Source organism: Numenius arquata, chromosome 25 (assembly GCF_964106895.1).
Source record: "Numenius arquata chromosome 25, bNumArq3.hap1.1, whole genome shotgun sequence".
In the NCBI taxonomy this organism is placed as follows: Eukaryota; Metazoa; Chordata; class Aves; order Charadriiformes; family Scolopacidae; genus Numenius; species Numenius arquata.
In genome coordinates this window covers 6,150,789-6,169,955 of record NC_133600.1, presented here as the reverse complement: position 1 = coordinate 6,169,955, position 19,167 = coordinate 6,150,789, and the positions used below count along the sequence as shown (strand labels likewise).

At 55.2% G+C, this 19,167-nt stretch overlaps 2 protein-coding genes across 2 annotated transcripts; both read left to right on the top strand.

The window, feature by feature from the left end:
- Positions 1-418: 418 nt before the first annotated feature.
- On the top strand, positions 419-11,953 carry LOC141475331 (hippocampus abundant transcript 1 protein-like). Its single transcript, XM_074163652.1, has 12 exons — positions 419-619; positions 2,789-2,884; positions 3,477-3,539; positions 4,652-4,779; positions 4,890-5,004; positions 5,554-5,772; positions 5,919-6,032; positions 6,498-6,569; positions 6,974-7,086; positions 7,219-7,316; positions 7,854-8,020; positions 8,109-11,953. Exons 1-12 carry the CDS (start codon positions 536-538, stop codon positions 8,310-8,312), a joined length of 1,473 nt encoding a protein of 490 aa, XP_074019753.1. The 5' UTR covers positions 419-535; the 3' UTR covers positions 8,313-11,953.
- Positions 11,954-15,791: 3,838 nt separating this feature from the next.
- MADCAM1 (mucosal vascular addressin cell adhesion molecule 1) lies at positions 15,792-18,343 on the top strand. Its single transcript, XM_074164043.1, has 5 exons — positions 15,792-15,843; positions 16,377-16,643; positions 16,749-17,063; positions 17,374-18,051; positions 18,219-18,343. The coding sequence occupies exons 1-5, from the start codon at positions 15,792-15,794 to the stop codon at positions 18,341-18,343; spliced, it is 1,437 nt and encodes a 478-aa protein (XP_074020144.1).
- The last annotated feature ends 824 nt before the right edge of the window (positions 18,344-19,167 follow it).

Here is a 19,167-nt window from a genome sequence, read left to right as displayed (position 1 = left end):
GCCGGGCCCGGGGCTGGAGAGGCTCGGCATGGCCGAACAGTCCCCTTCAGCTCTGGACCTGGCTGCCCGCTGTCCCCTCCCCACCTCCCCTTTGGCGTCAGGCTCGGGGAAAGGGCCGCGGCCCTCCCGGGCAACCAGCCCCCACCAGGGCCCAGGCAGCGGTGGAGGACCGGCGTATCCCAGCATACCTCGCGCCGCTCCCGGCGGAAGAAGATGCCGGGCGGCACCACTCGCCCGCCCCCTCCGCCCCTTATAGCCAATCAGAGGTCAGCTGAGCCGGCCAGGAGAGGGAGAGTAGCCAATAGAGAGCGAGGAGCTAAGAACCGGAAGTTCCCGTCAGCGCCGTTGTCTCGGCAACGGGGTGGGGCCTGCGGGCGGGCCGCCCTCCGCCGCCGCCCTCGCCCGGCAGCCCCGGGCCCGGCGCTCCCCCGCCCGGTGCGGGTCCGGGCCCGGGCTCGGCCTGCGCGGCCCGGCCCGCCGCAGGGAGGATGGGGCAGCCGCCGAGGCCGGCGAACGGCAGCGGCCCGGCGGCGCCATGACCGGGGAGAAGAAGAAGAAGAAGCGGCTCAACCGCAGCGTCCTGCTGGCCAAGAAGATCGTTATCCGGGACGGGGCCGGCGTGAGTGAGGGGCCAGCAGGGATCGGGGGGAGCACGGGAGCATGTGGCGTGGCGAGCGAGGCCGGGGCTGACGTGCCTGAGCGGGGCCGGGGACCGGGCGGTTGCCGGGGTGAGGTCTGTCCCCTCAGGGGCGCCGCTCTCCGGGATGGCGGGGTCCCTCCTCTCCTTCCGATTCCTCCCGGGGCCCGGCCGCCGTGCTGGGACCCGCCGTGCTGGCGGAGAGCCCCCTGCCCTGGGGCTCCCCTCGGGCTCGGGCCCACGGCCACTGCCTTCCAGACAGGCTTCTGGAACGATTCGTCGGGTGCTGGTGTCCACTGGTTGTGAGATGTCAATGCTGACGTTTAATATTCACTTTGAGGGTGACAGGCTACCTTCAGACCCATGTGAATATTTACCTCTTCTGAGATGAGCTCTTTGCTGCGGGGGAAGAGCTGCAGAGGCTCCAGACCGTGCGGGCGACAGTGTTGTGCCTGAACCAAGGCAGCTTTGAAGTGGGTGCACCTGAGCTGAAGCTGCTTGCGAGCTCTTTCCCTCTGGGGCTCCTCTCCCGTGGGACAGCAGTTCTGGCCGTGAGGGGCTGCCTGTCCTGTGGGCCCTGGAGGAGCGGGGCGGTGGGGTGACCCCAAACTCTGAGCTGTCCTGAATTGTCTGGGGAGTCTCACACAGTAAGATGGTTGACAAGTAGAAGGAGCGACATTAAACTGTGAACAGGTCAGGTCTGGACCTACTCCATAAAGCGAGATTGGCTGTTAATTTTGTTAGTCACGTGGAAGAAATGTTTAACCGCTTGAGAGGATGGAAAGGGGGATGATGAGAGGAAGAGGAAGGGGCCACTCTGTGGAGCGAGGTGGGTAATGATAGTTGTACTCTTAATTACTGGCTTGGGGCTTCTCCCTTTGCTGTAAAACATTGTCTCATTTGCGTGCAATGAAACTGACGTATTTTAATGACGGTGTCCCCCTTGGGTAGGGTGCCTCTGGTGTTGATGCTGTTGATTTCTTTTATAAGCAGACTTAGCCTGTCTGCAGGAGACAGTGTTAATAGCATCTGTGAACACAAACAATATTTCAGCAGAATAATGTCGCTTGCTGCCTTCTCTTGTATTTCAAATAACTTACAGCTGTATTAGTTACCTGAAATGCAGTGTTATTCTCTTAGAACCCGGGAGGATGTGACTGGGTAAAAGATTGCTCTTCACACGCCACGTTTCTTGAATTCCTGTCCCTGAGAACCTGTCAGCAGCAAATGCTGGAGGCAGGGTCCTGATACAGATGCATCTTTGGTCTGGTCCATTAAACAATTTGTATCACAAGAGCACAGTGTAGAAATGTTAGTCAGCTGTGAGGAAATTAATCTCTTAGCCGAGAATAAATGCCCGTGGATTTGAGGTTTCCCGTACCTGATCCCATATCCCTTTGGATTTGAGATTTGTGCAGCTGGAGGAAGCTTTCTTTTAACTTCTGAATATTCTTCAAGCTGTTGGAAGCTGTCTAAATTGCTGGGATTGCAGACATGTCAGGTGGTTTTATTAAAAGTGTATCAGGGCTGGACTATACTTCTTGGTGAGTTCAGATCTTGTGGTTTGCTAGTACAAGAAATGGGTTCTTGTGGAAAAGGTGGAAAAGGGACAGATCAAGTGCTGCCATGAAAGCACCATCAGAAATCTTTACGGAAAGAAAGATAAGCAAGACCTTGAGGTGTGGGGGGTTTTTAACAGCTGATCTGAGGACTGTGCCTTTCCCACCATGCTGGGCAGATGGAGTTGGTGCTGGGAAGTAAAATTGTTTTCCTCAACTCCCAGAGTCTTTTCTGGGATCTTGCTTGTACTGCTGTGAAAATATTTAAAGAATTGAGGCATTTCATTTCAAAGTCCCTAAGGTGGGGATTGAAGGGATGATATGGTCAGCAATGTTTAGAGAAAGCATAATGATATCAAAGATATTAGTTCTTGGAGAAAAAAAAAGGAAGCAGTTAGCTTTATAGGAGAGGCACATGTTGGTGGGCCCCGGACGGAGACGCTGCAGCATGAGCTCTCCTGCACCAGGAAGCAGGGAATCACCGCGGCAATGGCTTAGGCCAGCGTCGACGTTTCAGCACCAACCACACCTCTCAAATCTGTCGCAGATCAGGATATGTGTGTTGTTTGACTTACGGAGCTCTGTTTTGCAGCGACAGGGGATTGGGGAGCCCAGTGTGTACCACGCCGTGGTGGTTATTTTCCTGGAGTTCTTTGCCTGGGGGCTGCTGACCACGCCAATGCTGACGGTGAGTGAGTCTCCCCGGGAATAATCCTGCCTCTGGTAGAGTGGAGCTCACCTTGGCTTGGCGAGGGTAGGGATCTGAACATCAGCCTTGGGACTATAGGGAGTAGAAACCAGGATGTAATGGTTTGTACCTGAAATTTCTTCTGTGTGAATAAGCTGAAGCTATAGTAATTTTTCATGGAGTTGGACAGTTATTTTGAAATGTAATGCATGACGCATGAAATGCAACTCAAAGGTATAGACAGTACAAAAGGGGGAGAGAACCGAAAAATTCTGTGGTAATATGACACAAAACCAGAGGGAAATCAGGTGGTGCAGGGATGGAGAAAGGCATGTTTCAGATTATCTTAGCCTTGCCCAAGCTGCTGGAATAATGTATAGACCTGGGAAGCATTAAAGAAAGTGGCTGCCCGTGTTGGAGAGGGGAGGTAGAGCTCCTGACGTGGGTACAGCAGTGGCATTGAGAGTGTATTTCCCATTTTCCCTGTTGTGCTCTTCAAGCATCTAGCTGTCAGGGGCTGGGGGAAATTAATGGAAGTTTTGCAAAAGCTGCTAGCTCTGTTTTTTGTTTCTTTTTTTTTTTTTTCCCCTAGGTCTTACACCAGACTTTTCCTCAGCACACGTTCTTGATGAATGGCCTGATTCATGGAGTCAAGGTAAGGAATATTCCTCCCAGGCTTTCATTTCAATCTGCCATCAGTGCAAGGAGTGGCAAGCCATTATAATCTGTGTCATTTGCTGATGTCAACCAGTATCAGACAGAAAAATGTCCATATTTCAGTTTGGGGTGCTCATTGGCTCAGCTAAAGCAAAATGGAGAATTGACAGAGCACAGAGATGGGGCAGCTCGTGTAGCTGATCTTACTGAGCAGCACTAACAACGCGCTGCTTGTCAGCATGGCTTTGGGGCTATAACAGCTGTGTGTTTCAGCAGAAAATATTCTAATCATCATGAGATTAGCCCTGTAACCGTATTCTGGAGTGTAACAGAATAAAAAATGAATGACATCTAAAGTTATCAGTAACAAGTTGAAAGTAAGCAGGTCTCAGTGGGCTCTGCTTGGGCAGAAGCGGGGGAATTTGCTGTGGCACAGTGAGTTTGGACGAGACCAGCATTTCCAGAGCAGAATTGGAGGCAACTCTAGCAAACAACCGGTAGCCATGTATTCTGATTTGGGAAAACAGATTGTCAGGCCCTGGCTCTGGCGGGAGGATCTCAAAAAATGGCCCCAGAGAAGTCTGCTCTGATATGAGTTGGGCACTGCCATATACACTTATGGGCTTTTCCCTGCCCATCTTGGGTTGGAAAGATGTTGAAAGGCGTTGAACAATTTTATTTGTGCTTAATGGCCTTGGCAGCTCGTTGGGTCTGTCTTGTCTCCATCTAGAAGAGAAAGCTTTCCCTAGAACTGCAGCAGATGTTAATTGATGGAGCTGTGCCAGCATCTGTTTCGGTGCTGTCAGGGCAGCCCCTGCTGCACAGAGGTGCCCGGGGGAGCACAGCTGCGGGCACAGCAGTTGCAGAGAATGGGCAGTAATTGGAATGTTTCACAGCACCGAGCTGGTTGAGGATTGGGGTTTTTTTCTCCCTAAAAGAATGTGAGCAGTTTAATGAACTGTTATGTTTTGTTAATATTGCCTGCTTGTAGAAAATAGGAATGGATTGCCTCCATGTATTTTCATCTTTAGATCATGCTGTCAAAAGCTCTTGCTATCGATAATCAGAATTTGACTGAAGGATTTCTCTCTGTCATTCTGTCTGTCTTAGGGTCTGCTTTCTTTTCTAAGTGCCCCACTGATTGGTGCTCTCTCTGATGTCTGGGGCAGGAAATCCTTCCTCCTCCTCACTGTCTTCTTCACCTGTGCACCAATTCCCCTTATGAAGATCAGTCCATGGTGAGTTTACCCTTGTTATAACCGAGGGATTCTGAGGAGAGTGAGACTGAACGATGGGGTGTTACTGTGTGGTCACTCTCTAACTCTGCCTTTGGCAATGCCTCTTTCAGGTGGTATTTTGCTGTCATTTCCATGTCTGGAGTCTTTGCTGTCACCTTTTCTGTGATTTTTGCCTACGTTGCCGATATCACACAGGAGCATGAACGCAGCACTGCGTATGGCTTGGTAAGGAGCTGAATGACTGACTTGTCTCTTGAAAGAAATATCTGGGGCTCTGCAGGTAGGAGAGGTATAAAATTGGGGTGGGAGATTTGTTGACAAGCCTGAGACAGTATCAGTGGAAAGATGATGTGTTTCACTAATAATACAGTCTCCTTGTTCTGTTTGTGATTCAGCACCGAGAGAGAGGGCTGATTTCTGTGCAGTCTGAATACCGTCTGTTTTGCTGCTCAGCCTTTAAACCAGCCTGGTTTGTGAGCTGCTTTGCAGCAGGAAAGGGGCAGGCTCGGGTGCTGGGTGCATACGAGTACCCTGTGATGGGGCCCTTTCTATAGGGTTACTGACAGTATCGTGTATGAATTGTTGGGTTAGCTTTAATTTCCTTTTGCTAGAACTTAGCCTAGATTGCACCAGGAGAACTTGGTTGTCTCTCTGTCTAAGGAGTCCCTATCCACCTGGATTATCTCCGTCAAAGATGGCAAAACCCTTGGGTTACGCTGGAGGAGAAAATAGGTTCTGGGAAGAAGAGGCTGTATTAATGTTTTATGCTTCCAGGTGTCAGCCACTTTTGCTGCTAGTCTGGTCACAAGCCCAGCCATTGGTGCGTACCTTTCCCAGGCCTACGGCGACACGTTGGTGGTTGTGCTCGCGTCCGGTGTTGCTTTGCTGGACATTGGTTTCATCCTGCTGGCGGTGCCAGAGTCTCTGCCGGAAGAGATGCGCCCGGTCTCCTGGGGAGCTCCCATCTCTTGGGAACAAGCAGACCCATTTGCTGTAAGTAAATATTATTGCTTGCTTTCTGCGTGCTGGTGATACTTATATTTGCTTTAGTTCTGCTAATTTCTCTCAAAAGGAATGTTTAATATTAACTCATTTTTTTTAAATTATTTTTTTTCATTCCTCACCTTCCTTCCCTACAGTCCTTGCGGAAAGTGGGTCAAGATTCTACAGTGCTGCTCATCTGTATCACGGTCTTTCTCTCCTACCTTCCTGAAGCCGGCCAGTACTCCAGCTTTTTCCTCTACCTGCGACAGGTCAGTCTCTGGCGATGAGGGAAGGCTCTGAATGCAGGAAATCCCAGTCTACAAATGTTATCTTAGTTTCACGTCCTGAGGAATCTCATCTTGGCCAATAGCTTAGTAAAGTTGAAACTATAAGAAATAGTCACTTGTTCCAGCTTTCCTAAAAAGTGTGGGAGCTTGGTGACCACTCTGGGCGTTCCAGGGCCCTTGCATGGCTTCCTGCTGGTGCTCTGCCTGCCCACCCTGTCCCTGCCGCTCCTAGTCATTTAAGCCGAGCCCAGTGATTTAAAGCTGGTTTTTCATCCAGAGGAAAATCTTCCTTTTCATTCCCGTGGCAGCAGGGAGGCAGTGGAAGGTATGGTTGATTGATGTTTGAGTACTTGGTAAGCAATGTCAGTGAACATTAGTGACACTGGTGGAGTAGCTTTTCTTGTAAAAATCTCTTGCCTGAAAAGTCCCTCTTTGGTGTTTTCACAGGTCGTTGGTTTTTCCTCGGAGACTGTGGCAGCCTTTATTGGCGTAGTTGGAATTCTCTCTATACTGGCTCAGGTGAGAAGCAATTTCTGTTGTGGCTCTAGCGGTTATAAGAACATCCAAAATTCCTGATAATCAGGGCTGGTGAGTTGTTAGAGTCTCTGTGGCCACACAGACGTTGTCAGGACCCGCGGTCCCTCTTTCTTCTCTTTTGAATGTAGCTGTTCTTTGTTGCATAAAGAACTGGTAAACCATGGGGTGGCCTTGTGTTACTCTGTAAAATGCCATAGATTGTGCTGATTGCTGTGGCCAGGGATGTGCTGATTTCTAACTCGATGTTACGGGAGCAGAGGACCGTGTGTGTGTGTGATCACCCGTCTCATGGCAGCACAAATTCCCTCGGATTCCCGTCCTCTAGTCTTCCAGTGCTGTCGTCTTCCTTTGCATGCACTTTGAAAGCACTTGTTTTTTCTTTCCAGACGGTAGTGTTGGGAATTCTCATGCGTTCGATAGGAAATAAAAACACCATCCTGTTGGGACTGGGCTTCCAGATCCTTCAGCTTGCCTGGTACGGCTTTGGGTCGCAGCCTTGGTAAGAGTTTGTCCCCATTCATCTCCTGTCACCAGTGGGTTCCCCCACCTCAGTGGCTGGGGAAGATGCTGTCTGGCCGCGGGGCTGGCTCTCAGCGGCCTGTCCCCTGACTGCTGCCTCTTTCTGCCCAAGGATGATGTGGGCAGCAGGAGCTGTGGCTGCCATGTCCAGCATCACCTTCCCTGCCATCAGTGCCATGGTGTCCCGGAATGCAGACCCCGACCAACAGGGTGAGTCTCTCGGGGGTTTGATGGATGAGTTCATCCAGCAGCACTTGAGCTGCCGCACATTGGAGTTCTTGGCATCGGTGGTGGAGGGGTGGGCAGGAACATCTGTGCCAGCCATGGGGTGTCGCTTTATTCGTAGTCTCTGACTGGAGCTGATGCTTTGGGAGGGAATTCTTACATTATGCACGTAGGTGTTCGGTGCTGCCTGTCTGTGATAGAGGAGACTGCTGCTTAATCGTTTGCCTGCTTTGTGGTTTGACCCTGAGTCCTCAGACTTGGCTGCCTTAAATTCCAGTTCAGCTGGAAAGGGTTGCTTGATGTGTCTGGTCTCATTTTATTCTCCAAAGTAGCAAGCCCAGCATTACTGATTTTTGCAAATCCTGATGGAAGCTAATCGCCAGCTTAGGTGCTTCGTCTGTAGAGTGTGTGTCATCCAGGTCTGAATGTTTCATCCTGTTGTTAAAGACATGTGCATCCTTGAATAAAACAAGTTTCCTCGGAAGCTGGAGGCACATCTTCCTGTCCTTGCTCTGTCCTCAGGCGTGGTGCAGGGGATGATCACTGGAATTCGGGGTCTGTGTAACGGCCTGGGGCCGGCACTCTATGGCTTTGTCTTCTATCTCTTCCACGTGGAGCTGAATGAAATGGCTGAGGTGGAAACTTTGGGTAAGGCCTCCAAACCCAACATGGCCAACCCTACAGACGAGGTAACCTTTTCAGCTTTATCCTTAGCTTTGCTGGGCTGCTTCTGTCCTTGCACTTGAGCATTAATGATTCCTCTGTTTCTCCCTACAGAGCAGCATTATCCCAGGGCCTCCATTCTTGTTCGGGGCTTGCTCTGTCCTGCTGTCGCTCCTGGTGGCCTTGTTCATTCCAGAGCACAACCTTGCTCTGAGGTCGGGCAGCCACAAGAAGCACAGCAATGGGGCACAGACCCATAGCCCGCAGGCCGGGGGGGCAGAAGGGAAGGAGCCGCTGCTGGAGGACAGCAGCGTCTGAGCGGGGAGAGGAGGGATCTGGCTCCTGTCTCAGCTCCCCAGCAAGGATGGACCCAGCCAGTGGGAGTTCGGGGAGAGCACAGGGGGAGAGGAGAAAGGAGGTAACAGATTGTGCCACTGACAGCTGATGAGAAGGGACTGGGGCTCCCTTCAGGCCAAATATACCCTGCGGGTGCAAAAATGGAGTTGTATCACCTGGTGCTGACGGAAAGGAGAGACGCTGAACTGCTCCATAGGGAGGGATCGTTCTTTAAAGCCAGCCTGCCCTTGTACGAGAATAACAGCCTTCACAGTGTGACCTGCCAAATACCCAACTCGCCAGTGACAAATCCAGGAGCTAATGTTGTCTTTGTTCTGACCTGAACTGACTGAGCTGCCGGCCAGAGGAAAACAGGGCGTGTGCGTCCTGCCCCATCCCCTCCCGTAATTGGTACCCCACACCCATCACAGCGTGGCTGGGGCCGGCCGGACCCCACCTGCACTCACACACGGAGGAAAACCTGGGAGCAGATCCGCGCTGCTCGAGGATCTGATGGATTTGCCCATTCTGGCCCGAGTGAAACTTGGACCAAAAAAAAATAATCTACTGACTTTATGTTCTGATGCAGATAAGGAAAATTAAAAAGTGAAGTTGCAACTGACACAAGGGAGAACGGGCAGATGAGAGAAGGGCGACTACATGAATTACAAGTGCTTAGTTTGTATTTCTGTTTTTTTCTCTGTTTTTGTTACACCCATGTAACGTTTGTCTGTCGCTACCTCCATCGGTAGTAGGTAGAAGGATTTTCCAGAATTCTTTTTCTGGAACTGTAAGGGTTGTTTAGAAAATACAGTTCTCTGAAGAGCTGAAGAAACAACTAAACTCTGCTGAGCATTTTGGTGAAGAGTGGTTTCCTGAGAAAAAGGTCAAAGAAATAGCTGTTTATCTTGAGCACTTTTATAAAGCATGTTGATTTTTTTCCCCAGGCTCTTGCCATCTGATATTAAAACCAGATAATGACTGTAGCTTTTTTTTTTTTTTCTCAGTCCAGCAGATCCTGATGGTGATGATTGCAATTGATTTGAATGTACAGGTTTGGATTCTGTTTTGGATTCCTTCTGCTACAAAGGCTTTTGTTTTGTTGAAAAGCAGAATTGCAGCCTGTGCTGCAGGGTTCAGCTCTGGTTAGAAAGAGCAGTGAGAATCTAGCTTGAGTGTTGTGAAAAAAGCAAAGACAAACACATAGGGATCGCCTGGTTGTTTATAGATCCATAGAGGTATGGCAGAGGGCAGGAAATGATCGTTCTCGTTTGAGCAAGATCAAAAATTAATGGCATTGAGCAGGTGCTGGGGAAGTAAAGCCCGAACTGGGAACACTTAGGAAATTAGTTGTTAAGGGAATTGAGGGTACAATGGCCAAAACCAGTCCTGTCTCAGAGCAGGGTTTGTGTGACAGCTCCTTTCTCTGGTTGGGATCCCCTCGCTGTGGGTTTGGGAGAGGAACCTTGGGGGAGAAGGGCCAAAGGGAGGGAGCGCTCTCACTTGGTGTTTTGGTGTTTGCAAACGGGTGGTGGTGGCCGACACGGTGCCATTGGTGTCTGGGTTCAGTGGGAAACACCAGCTGGATGTCCCCGGGGAGCTCGGTCCCTACCCTGATGCCGGTGTCCAGCTCTGCCTGTTCTGCACCTTGTCCAAGCCCTGGGGACGAGGGGGGACGTGAGCCCCAGGGTGAGCTCAGCATCCATCCCCCGCTGTGCGCCATCGGTGCGGTGCTGGCTCCTGTTTGCTCTGGGCAGCGAGAGCTGCGGTGTCGTGTCAGTCTCTAATGCCGGTCGGGTACTAACAGCTTGGAACCACTGCCTGGACTGGGCTGAACTAATAATACAATGTCTGTTTACCCATTTTCTGGACCAGTTAGTTATTGGAGGTGGACATTTAAGTGAAATAATTCCTAGTTTGTTTTGCATTAATCCAGCCCGGTGCCCAGCTCCTGTGATCAGAACTGTAAGAGTAAATGGTTGTGGTGCAGAGGGCAGCCGCCCTGCACTCTGAGGGTTTGCTGGTGCGGAGCTAATTGAGGACAGGAGCACGGGGCCAGCAGAGAGTCTGTGACCTGCGGTGACTCCAGTTTCCCCAAGCTCATTGTGTGATGCTCCAAATTCCCAAACGTCACTGGGACGGTCTGTGCCGTGTGTGCCCAGAAAACTTCTTTCCTGAAGGAAATCCAGTCACTTAAACTTCCAGGCAGCAGCCCCAGCTATGTATCGCTCACAAAAATGCCTTTTTTAGACTGGAGCTTTATTTACAGTGTATTAAAATGAACTGCAGTAGGTTTGTCCCTCACACACAAATGAAGTGAAACGAAACACCGAATCATTACCTCGTTCACACTGAGGCACTTGGAGCTTCACGGGTAGAATATAGTGGAACGTTACGAAAAAGACGAGCATAATTTATATGATATAAAGTATATAGAGATATATTTTTTAAAGTCCTTTCCTTTATCGAATAGTTTATTGAAACCGAAGTGTTTCTAGTCCTGTTCCCTCGCTGCCGCTGCTGCTGCCTGCAGCGTCTTGGCCTCTCCTGCCCTTCAGACAGCAGAATTACCCAGGTGAGTCTCCCTCCTTGGTCCCTATCCCTCACCACACAACACCCAATGTTCCAGTGATGCCGACATCCCCCAGGTCATGAGCAGGGGACCGGGAGTGTTTCAGTTGCTTCGTGAGCCCTTTGTGACTCGTACATTGTCCCTTGGCTGTGCTGGCGCCGGGGCTGGCCCTGGGACCTGGGCTCCCTGTGGGGCAGGGCTGCTCACCTGCCCCAGGGGTGTCACTTGTTCCTGGAACTGGGAATGGGCAGGGGGTCCTTCCCACAGTTCCTCTCACCAGGTCATGGGGGCCTCAGCCCCCTGTAACTCCCCTCCCCATCGGCACAGGGACGTGACCCACCCACCCACTGCCTTTTAAGTGACAGGAGGGCTTGGGCCACGCGGTGATGGAGCTGAAATTGCCAGACCTTAATGACGAATGTCTCATTCTGAAGGGCCGGTAGTTCTGCAGCATCCCACCTGGAGACTGGGAAATCTGTACGGAGCATCCAGCTAGTTTTGCCAATTTTTGTTACTCTATATGAAAATGCAACTTTTTTAAAAGAGCCTTTTCTTAAAATCCCCTTGATCTGCTGTGTAGTGCCTGAGCCTGGCTGTTTAACATCACTGTCCCCAGAATTTGCCTGCAGGTTGGTGACAGCAATAGTCACCCCAACCTAAGGCAAAAATTGGCTTAATTGTCCTTCTGCAGTTCCCGTTCAACGGCAGCAGTTCCAGTGGGTTTTAACTGATCTTGTCGCATTTTAAAAAACCTGCGTTAAACCATTGCTTTCTCTTTTGCCATTGCTTTTGCAAAATAGTGACTTTTTCCTTCACTGGTTTTTATTCCTTTCTCTGCACTCGGGTGGCTGCTGACACCTCTAGTTCTCTGAGAGCGTGGTCCCGGGGCCAGAACGGCGCTTCCTCTGCGCTCTCAAAGTTCACTACGATGTGCGTTTCTGTATCTCTCTTTTTTAAGCTAATGATGAAATGTATTTATTTCAGTTCCAGTTGTGTTCAGAACTGGCTAATCTCTCCCTCTGATTATTTATTAAACTGCTGCTTTCCTGTTGTGTTGAAGTTCTCTGTCCTCGTCCTTCCCCTGCCTGTGTTAGGGCTTCCCCAACCCCCTTTGTAAAGGGTGCTGAGGAGGTTGTTAGGAGGGATCCTGTGTCCGGCACCATAAATCGTCTCCTGTCTCCACTGGCCACAAGTTGTTGAGTTATTTCTACCAATTCCTTAAAACTCAAGTATTCTAGAGCAAAAAGTGCGTGGAACTCTCACCTTTGATCCTAAAATAGGTCTCCAGGTTACCCCTGGAGTGTGGAAATAGCAGGATTAACAGCTTGACCTTCTCCAGAGTTTGGGCATGAACCGCTCCGAGCCCTGACCGGCTGCCCGTCGCGCTGCAGGGGTGAGCACTGGGGGAGAGGATGCTGCTTTTGGGCAGTTTGTGCAGAGCAATAATTACAATACGGGGACAAGTAGGGAGCCATGAAAGGCTCTGGAGGAGTGAGGGGTCCCTCTGCCACCCCCAGCCCCTTCCCACCCTGGGACCGTGGAGCGGGTCCCCAGGCCGGGTCCCTGCCTCCCGACGGCCCCACTGGAGCCTCCTCCCGGGGCTGGTTTCAGCAGCCCCAACTCTATTGTCTTCATTTCCAGCCAGGCTTAATTTAGATCTTATCTTACTCATTTAAACACTTCTTTTGGTGTTTGAAGACGGTACTAAGTGAACAATATAATCACAAGAAGTATAAACACGTCCAAGTCAGCTCTTGGATGAGACCCGGAGTTTGATGGCCGATATCCTGTAATGAGCTGGAAACACAACTGTTTATTACGCAACATGTTGCCTTTTGTATTTATTTCCTCTGGACTTGAGCTTAGTTTTGTTGTTTTCACCTTTGAGAACGGACCCGCACTTGTCTCACTTCGCATCACTGGAGAAACCAGGGACAGTATTTCAATGCGGTGTGGTGGTGTCCATCCTCTCCTCGATGGCTGGTACCCGGTGGCACACACAGCCCGGGGATGCTGCCGCTGGGCAGAGGCAGGGGCAGGGCCGCTCTGCGGGACGAGCCCCCCAGGAGTGGGATTCCCGTGTTTCGCGCCACACAGAAAACCTTCATCTTGTTCCAGCCGCCCTCATTGACCCCGACTCCAGCCCTGTCATTTCTGATACCGGGCGTTTGCCGGTGATGACAGCCTGGGGCGACACCCCGGCCTCGGGGGCTCCGGCATCAGCGCAGCGTCATCCTGTGCCGGGGCCAGCCCTCGTCCCTCCACCGTGTCTCTGGTTTGTTTCCTGCCATGGGCCAAGCATTTCCGAGCGAGAGCCCCTGCTCCTGCCCCTCAGGAGGAAGCACCATCGGCTTCCAGGAAAGGTCTTTGGGCTTCTCTTTCTTGAAAACCACCATTCCCCTTGCTCTGACCCCAAAGCTTTCCTGTTGGGTGGAAAACTGTCCCAGTGCCTAAACTTGCTCTTTCCGCCCCATGTCTGTGACCCGCTGATCTCTCTCTGCTGTGTTCGGGGCAGAGGGAGCTGCCTGGGAGTGCCTCGGGGACGGGGGGAAGATCCTGAGTCTATTGAAGGAGAGACCCTGAGCCCGGGCTGGAGTGGGAGCTGCCATGGGTTGCTGCTCGGGACCAAACCTGCAGGGGCTGCGGTGGGGCCAGCTACCCCACTGCTCTGAGCTTGGACGAGTCCCCAACCCTCGCTGGCTCCATAACCTCGCTGTTAGAGCTGACTCTCCTGGAGTGGGAGCTTTATCAGGTTTCCATAAACCCAGTTTCCCCTGGGATCCATGTTGCCCATGTGGCTCCCGGGCGCTGTGCAAGCCCCAATCCCGAGGACGTGAATCACGAGGCACTGGATGTTCTGGTAGCTGTTAATCTCCTGACGAGGGGTCTGGGAAAGCTTCTTTTTAAAATAAAGGAGTGTTTCATAAGTGCTCAACTCTGGTTCGGATGCTATCTATGGGGTTTTTCTTTTCTCATCCAAAGCATCATTTTGAGGGGCACCTGCGATGCCAAGAGCTGCCTCCCGGGGGAATGCCAGAGGCCAGTCCTTGGTGGCCATGGCCACTTTGTCCCTGGCTCGTGGGCAGAGGCTGCGGTGGCCCCACAGCCCTGGACCTGGCACCCGGCGCAGCCGACGGGCACCAAAAGGCTGGGGCTGGTCCCCCGGGACCTGTTGGTGTTGGTCCATCGCTGCGGGAGCCCCAGCTGGACACTGCACCGGGCCCTGGCCAAGGGTGGCTTCCAGGGCTTGGATTATTTACTTATTTAACTGTCTGTGGTTTGTGCCTCCTGCCACAAAATCCTGTAGCACAGAGTGGTCTGTGAGGATGGTATTTCCCTTCTTTAAACTCTTGGTGACATTAGGAAGCAATCCTTCCCCTAACGAAGTAGCTCATCGCTTGGTGCTCACCCGTCTGTGACCCCCTGTGGGTTGTGTGGCCTCTGCAGCCCCGACCGTCCCCCCTGGCCCTTCGCTCGCCCGTCACCTGTGGGGGGACCGGCCAGGCCTCATGCGCCAAGCGGCCACCATGGATCTGGGCTGCGGGAGGCGAAACCCTGGCCCCGTGCGTGTCCTTGGGTGCCCTGGGATCACTGTGAGAAGCAGCCATGGCCACGGCTCATCCCACCCCAGGGCTGGGCCGGGGGCTCTGGTGGCTGCTGGAAACTGCGGGAAGTGTCTCTGTTAACACAGGATGGAAGGAACAAAAACCCCAGAGCCATTAATCACCCGCCTTCGGGTGAATGTGCATGTTTGATGGCAGCTGTTTACAGAGCGCTTCCCTTGCTCGAAGGCCTCTTGGACCATCAGAGGATTAATTACCCAGTCTCCCGAAAGGATGCGCGACGCGCCCAGTGCCCGGAGCTGCCTCTCTGGAGGGTTCCCAGATGGGAAACGGCCGGGTCCTGTGCCGACTTTCCACCTTCTGCGACGGAAGGTGCAGGGCTGGGCACGTCCCCTCCCTCGGCCCTTCGGTGCCTTCCCTAGCCTCAGCCACAGCCCGGTGGGACGGGATGGGGCAGAACCAGGCCCGTCTCCCCCCAGGGAGCTGGGCAGGAGCAAGGAAGCGACGCCAGACCTGCCCTGAGACAAGGGACAGGCGCTGAGGCTGTGCCAGGGCCTTGGGGCTAGAAAACGGGGTGCAATCAACATCTTCCACGTGGTAATGCTTTCTCCATTGATACCATAAAACCAACACCTACTTTTATCCCCAAAACCACCCTGTTCTAGGAATAAATGCTATTTGCAGCCCTACTGAGCAGCACCTGAGCCAGGGAGGGATACCTCCTCCCTCTGCCTGGGGGATGCACCTTCCCAACCCCCGTTTCAGGGCACCTGGGGCTCGGGGACGGGTTCCTCCCTTGTGCCAAGACAGACCCCCCCAAAAGGAAGATATCCCCCTCCAGCCCCACGATGTTCATTCCGGGTGTGGGTGTTTGAGGTATGAAAAGGGCTGGTTTGCCGGGGGATCCAGGGGGAACGGTGGAGCCCGGTGAGAACCGGGGAAGGGACGGGATCTCGGGGTGCGGGAGCCTGGGCAGGGCTGCCCGTGCGGGTGACAGGGGACCCTGCAGCCGCGCGGGGACCCTTCGGGCAGAGGGCTCTCCCGGGTTTGGGGCTGCCAGCAAGGCCCTGGGCTGCGGAGCTGGGTGTTGTGCAAGAGCTGAACTTGGAAGAAAATCAGAAACCTCCCTCTGGAAATACCCCTCAGGCTGGAAATTTGCAGAGGCCCCGGGGCTGGTGCTCACGGGGGCGGTTCCTGCAGAGCTTAAGAAGGGCTGGGGACGGGGCTGGCGACCAGAAGGAGACAGCCCCGGCCGGCGGCGTTCACTCCCTGGAAGGAGGGAAGGAAGGAAAACCAGCCCCTGCTGCTCCCCTCCCGCTGCTGGCGATGGAGCCGGTTCCTCTCCTCCTCCTCCTCGGCTTGCTGTGGGGCTGCAGCGGTGAGTGCCACGGTGGCCAAGAGCCGCCCCGATCCCTTACCCCGCCGTGTTGCCCAGCCCTCCTGCTGCTCTCGCTGCTTTGCCATGTGGCACCGCAGGCCAGGGCGGCCCCAGGGTCTCCCACTGTTGAGCTCCAGTGGCCACCGTGTCCCACGTGCGCTGCAGGTAAAGGATGAGAACTGGGTGGAAGGGGGTGTTTGGGCTCATTTCTCCAAGAAATGGCTGGAAAATCCCAGTGATAAATGGAGATGGATCAAGCAGCAACGCCTGCGATGGGGCAGACCCGGGCTAGCATGTCCTCAGTGCCCGGGACAGCGGCACTGTGGGGGAAGCCTCAGCCATCCCTAATGAGCTGTTGCTAATGAGCAGTGCCCCCTCCATGGTGATGGGGATGGAGTTTCTGCGGTGCCTGAGCATGACTGTCCCCTTCTCAGCAAAGATGGGAACCGGCACCCCATTTGCCTTGTAAATGACTGGATTCTGGTGATTGTCCCCTTCCCTAAACCCCAAGTTTTCCTCCTTCCTCCGCCCAGGGCGACCCACTGAGAAGCTGGTGGTGACGCCGCAGCAGCTGGTGGTGCGGTACGGGGGCTCGGCGCAGCTGAACTGCTCCCTGGCCTGCGCGGGGGGCACAGTGCAGTGGAAGGGGCTGGACACCAACCTGGGGAGCATCACCTCCTTCCCTACCCACAGCATCCTGCACATCAGCAGCGCCATGGTGGCCATGGGGGGCACCAAGATCTGCCAGGGGACCTGCCACGGGCAACACTACCAGCAAGTTGTTGACCTGAAGGTCTATGGTAAGCATCCCCCAGCCCGTCCCTTGCCACCTCCCCCGAGGCAGCTGCTCCCTCCTGGGCAGCGGTGCCAAAAATCACCGTGTGATGCTGCAATTCCCCCCTCAGCCCTCCCGGACACGCTGCAGCTGGACACAGAGCCCCGTGCCCTGGAGCCGGGGCAGCCGGCCACCCTGCGCTGCTCGGCCCAGCAGGTCTACCCGCTCACGGGGCTGGTGCTCACCTGGTACCGGGGGGACCAGGCGCTGGAGGAGGCGGACTTTGACTTCGAGGAGACCGAGGAGGAGCTGTTTGACATCATGGCCACGCTGCCGGTGGCTGGGAAGGACGTGGGAGAAGGGGTGGAGTTCAGGTGCGAGGTGACGCTGAGCATCGGGCAGGAGACCCTCACCCGGGTGGCATCTGTGGCGGCGAGCGCTAGGGGTGAGTGCCAGGGCAGGAGCTGGGGTCCCGGGATCATGCGCTGCCCCCTCCGCTGGGGCCGGCCCCGTTGCCCTGCACTGCTTGAGACAGCTTTGCTGGAGGGGGAGCAGATCCCATTTCTGTCCCGTTCTGCCAACGTCCCATCCCCATCCCTGTCCTGGTCCCCGCTGCCATGCTGCTGCCTCTCCCTGCCTGGGGACGGCGTGTCCATGGGGTGGAGAAGGAGGGGGCCATTGGGGATAACATGTGCCAGAAAGGCCCCGTCCTAGATCCGAGCTGCGGCACCACCTGTGACCTGCTGTGTCTGCAGCTGTGACAGAGCAGCCGATGGCTGTGGCCACCTCCACGGGGAGCCCTTGGACAGCGGCGGCTAGGACGGAGAGACCCACCACAGCCAGCCCCGTGACCACCACAGCGCTGCCCCTGGAGCCAAGTGTCCACACACAGGATCCCACCACAGCCCTGACCACTACAACGCAGCAGCCCAGTTCTGAGACCGTTCTGGAGCTCGCTGCAGCCACCAAACCCCCCTCCACAGAGCGCCCTGCTCCCCAGGACCTTCTCACAGGCAGCCCCACGGCACGCCTGGCCACCACCTCACTCCCCAGCTCCGGCACCACGAGACCCCCAGCTGAGGCACAGGGGATGGCTGGGGACGGCATCAGCTGGGGCTCTGCCCTGGCGGGAAAGGGGACGGGGCTGCCTGTGGGGATGGTGCCCGCCTGCAGCCTGCGGATTTGGTCACTGCCTCCCAACGGGACACGGGGCAGGGCCCTGCACATCAAGTGCCACGCACAGTGCACCGGGAATGCCACCGTCCGCTGGCTGCGGACCCCTGTGGCCCTCTCGCAGTACCGGGAGGAGGTGGCGGGCAGCAGCTCCACACTGCAGCTGGACCACGCTGAGCCCCAGCACCAGGGCCACTACCAGTGCGTCCTGCTCGGCCACCGCTCCCAGGTGGTCAGTCTGCAGCTGACAGTCTCGGACGGTGAGTGGTGGGTCCAGGTCTGCAGCCCCCTCTCCTGTACCCCCCATCGCTCGGGCTTGGGCTGCAGCGAGTTTTGTCGGTGCTGGGGGTGTTACGCTCACCCCTCGGTACCTGCTGGCATGGGCAGGGTCTGTTTGCAATCACACGTCCTTCCGGCACCTTTGCAGACGGGGACAGCACGGACCCCGCCATCGCTGCAGGGACAACGGTCTCGCTGTTGGGGCTGATCGCGACCGGCGTCGTGTCTCATCGCCTGTGGAAACGGTTCAGATCTCAGTATGAGCTGCCCTAGGAGCAGGAGCTGCGACAGACACCCACAGCCCTCCGGACCCCCCTGCTGCCACCCCTTCAGGCCCCAGGCTCCCAGCAGGGAGCTGGTGGGGTGCAGGGCGCTGCGGGGAGAGCCAGGAGAGGAGCAGCCCCCCGTCCCAGGACACATCCCGGGGTCTCCGAGCTGCGGCTGCGTTTGGAAGCTTCACCCACCCCTGAGGCGGCTGCCACCCTGCGACGCCGAGGGGCCTGCGAGGGGCTGCGCTGCCAGGGGGGTTCCCCGGGAACTGCTGGGCTCCCCGGCTGCACGGGGGAGCTCGGTGTGAGTCCTGCGGGAGAGGAGACCCCCCGGGCTGCCGGCGGGAGATCCTGGAGAGCGGGAGGGAGCAGAGACCACCCCGGTGACGGGGGGAGACGGGGACGGTCCTGGGACCTGGGTCACCTTGGGCCGGTGCTGAGGAGGGTCCGGCTTTGGGGGCTCCTGGCACCGGCGGGACGGGCAGGGGAGCGATGGCCGATCGTCTGTCACGACAGAAAGGAGGGGGTGTGTATGCGCGGGGGAGAGCGAGGCCTCGGCCCCCCGGGTGCCCCAATAAAGGGTTTGTGTCAGAACCTTGCGCAAGGGTCTTTTGGCCGGGCGGGGACGACACCGTAGCCCCTCACCGGGCCCCGCAGCCCCACGCCGGGCCCGGGCCCGGAACCAGAGTAGCCATAGCGGCTGCCGCCTTCCAACGGCCGGGGCGGCTCCTTTGCCCACACTCAAGATGGCGGGCCGCGGCCTCGTCCAATGGCGGCGCCCCAGAGGGCGGCACGCTCGCCCAGCGATTGGCTGCCAGTCTGAAAGAT

Coding starts and splice junctions, on each gene's coding strand:
- LOC141475331 (XM_074163652.1), top strand. CDS start 536: ATGACCGGGGAGAAGAAGAAGAAGAAGCGGCTCAACCGCAGCGTCCTG. Junction 5,773..5,918: donor AACAAGCAGACCCATTTGCT/GTAAGTAAATAT, acceptor CCTTCCCTACAG/TCCTTGCGGAAAGTGGGTCA. Junction 7,317..7,853: donor TGCAGACCCCGACCAACAGG/GTGAGTCTCTCG, acceptor CTCTGTCCTCAG/GCGTGGTGCAGGGGATGATC.
- MADCAM1 (XM_074164043.1), top strand. CDS start 15,792: ATGGAGCCGGTTCCTCTCCTCCTCCTCCTCGGCTTGCTGTGGGGCTGC. Junction 17,064..17,373: donor TGTGGCGGCGAGCGCTAGGG/GTGAGTGCCAGG, acceptor CTGTGTCTGCAG/CTGTGACAGAGCAGCCGATG. Junction 18,052..18,218: donor GCAGCTGACAGTCTCGGACG/GTGAGTGGTGGG, acceptor GCACCTTTGCAG/ACGGGGACAGCACGGACCCC.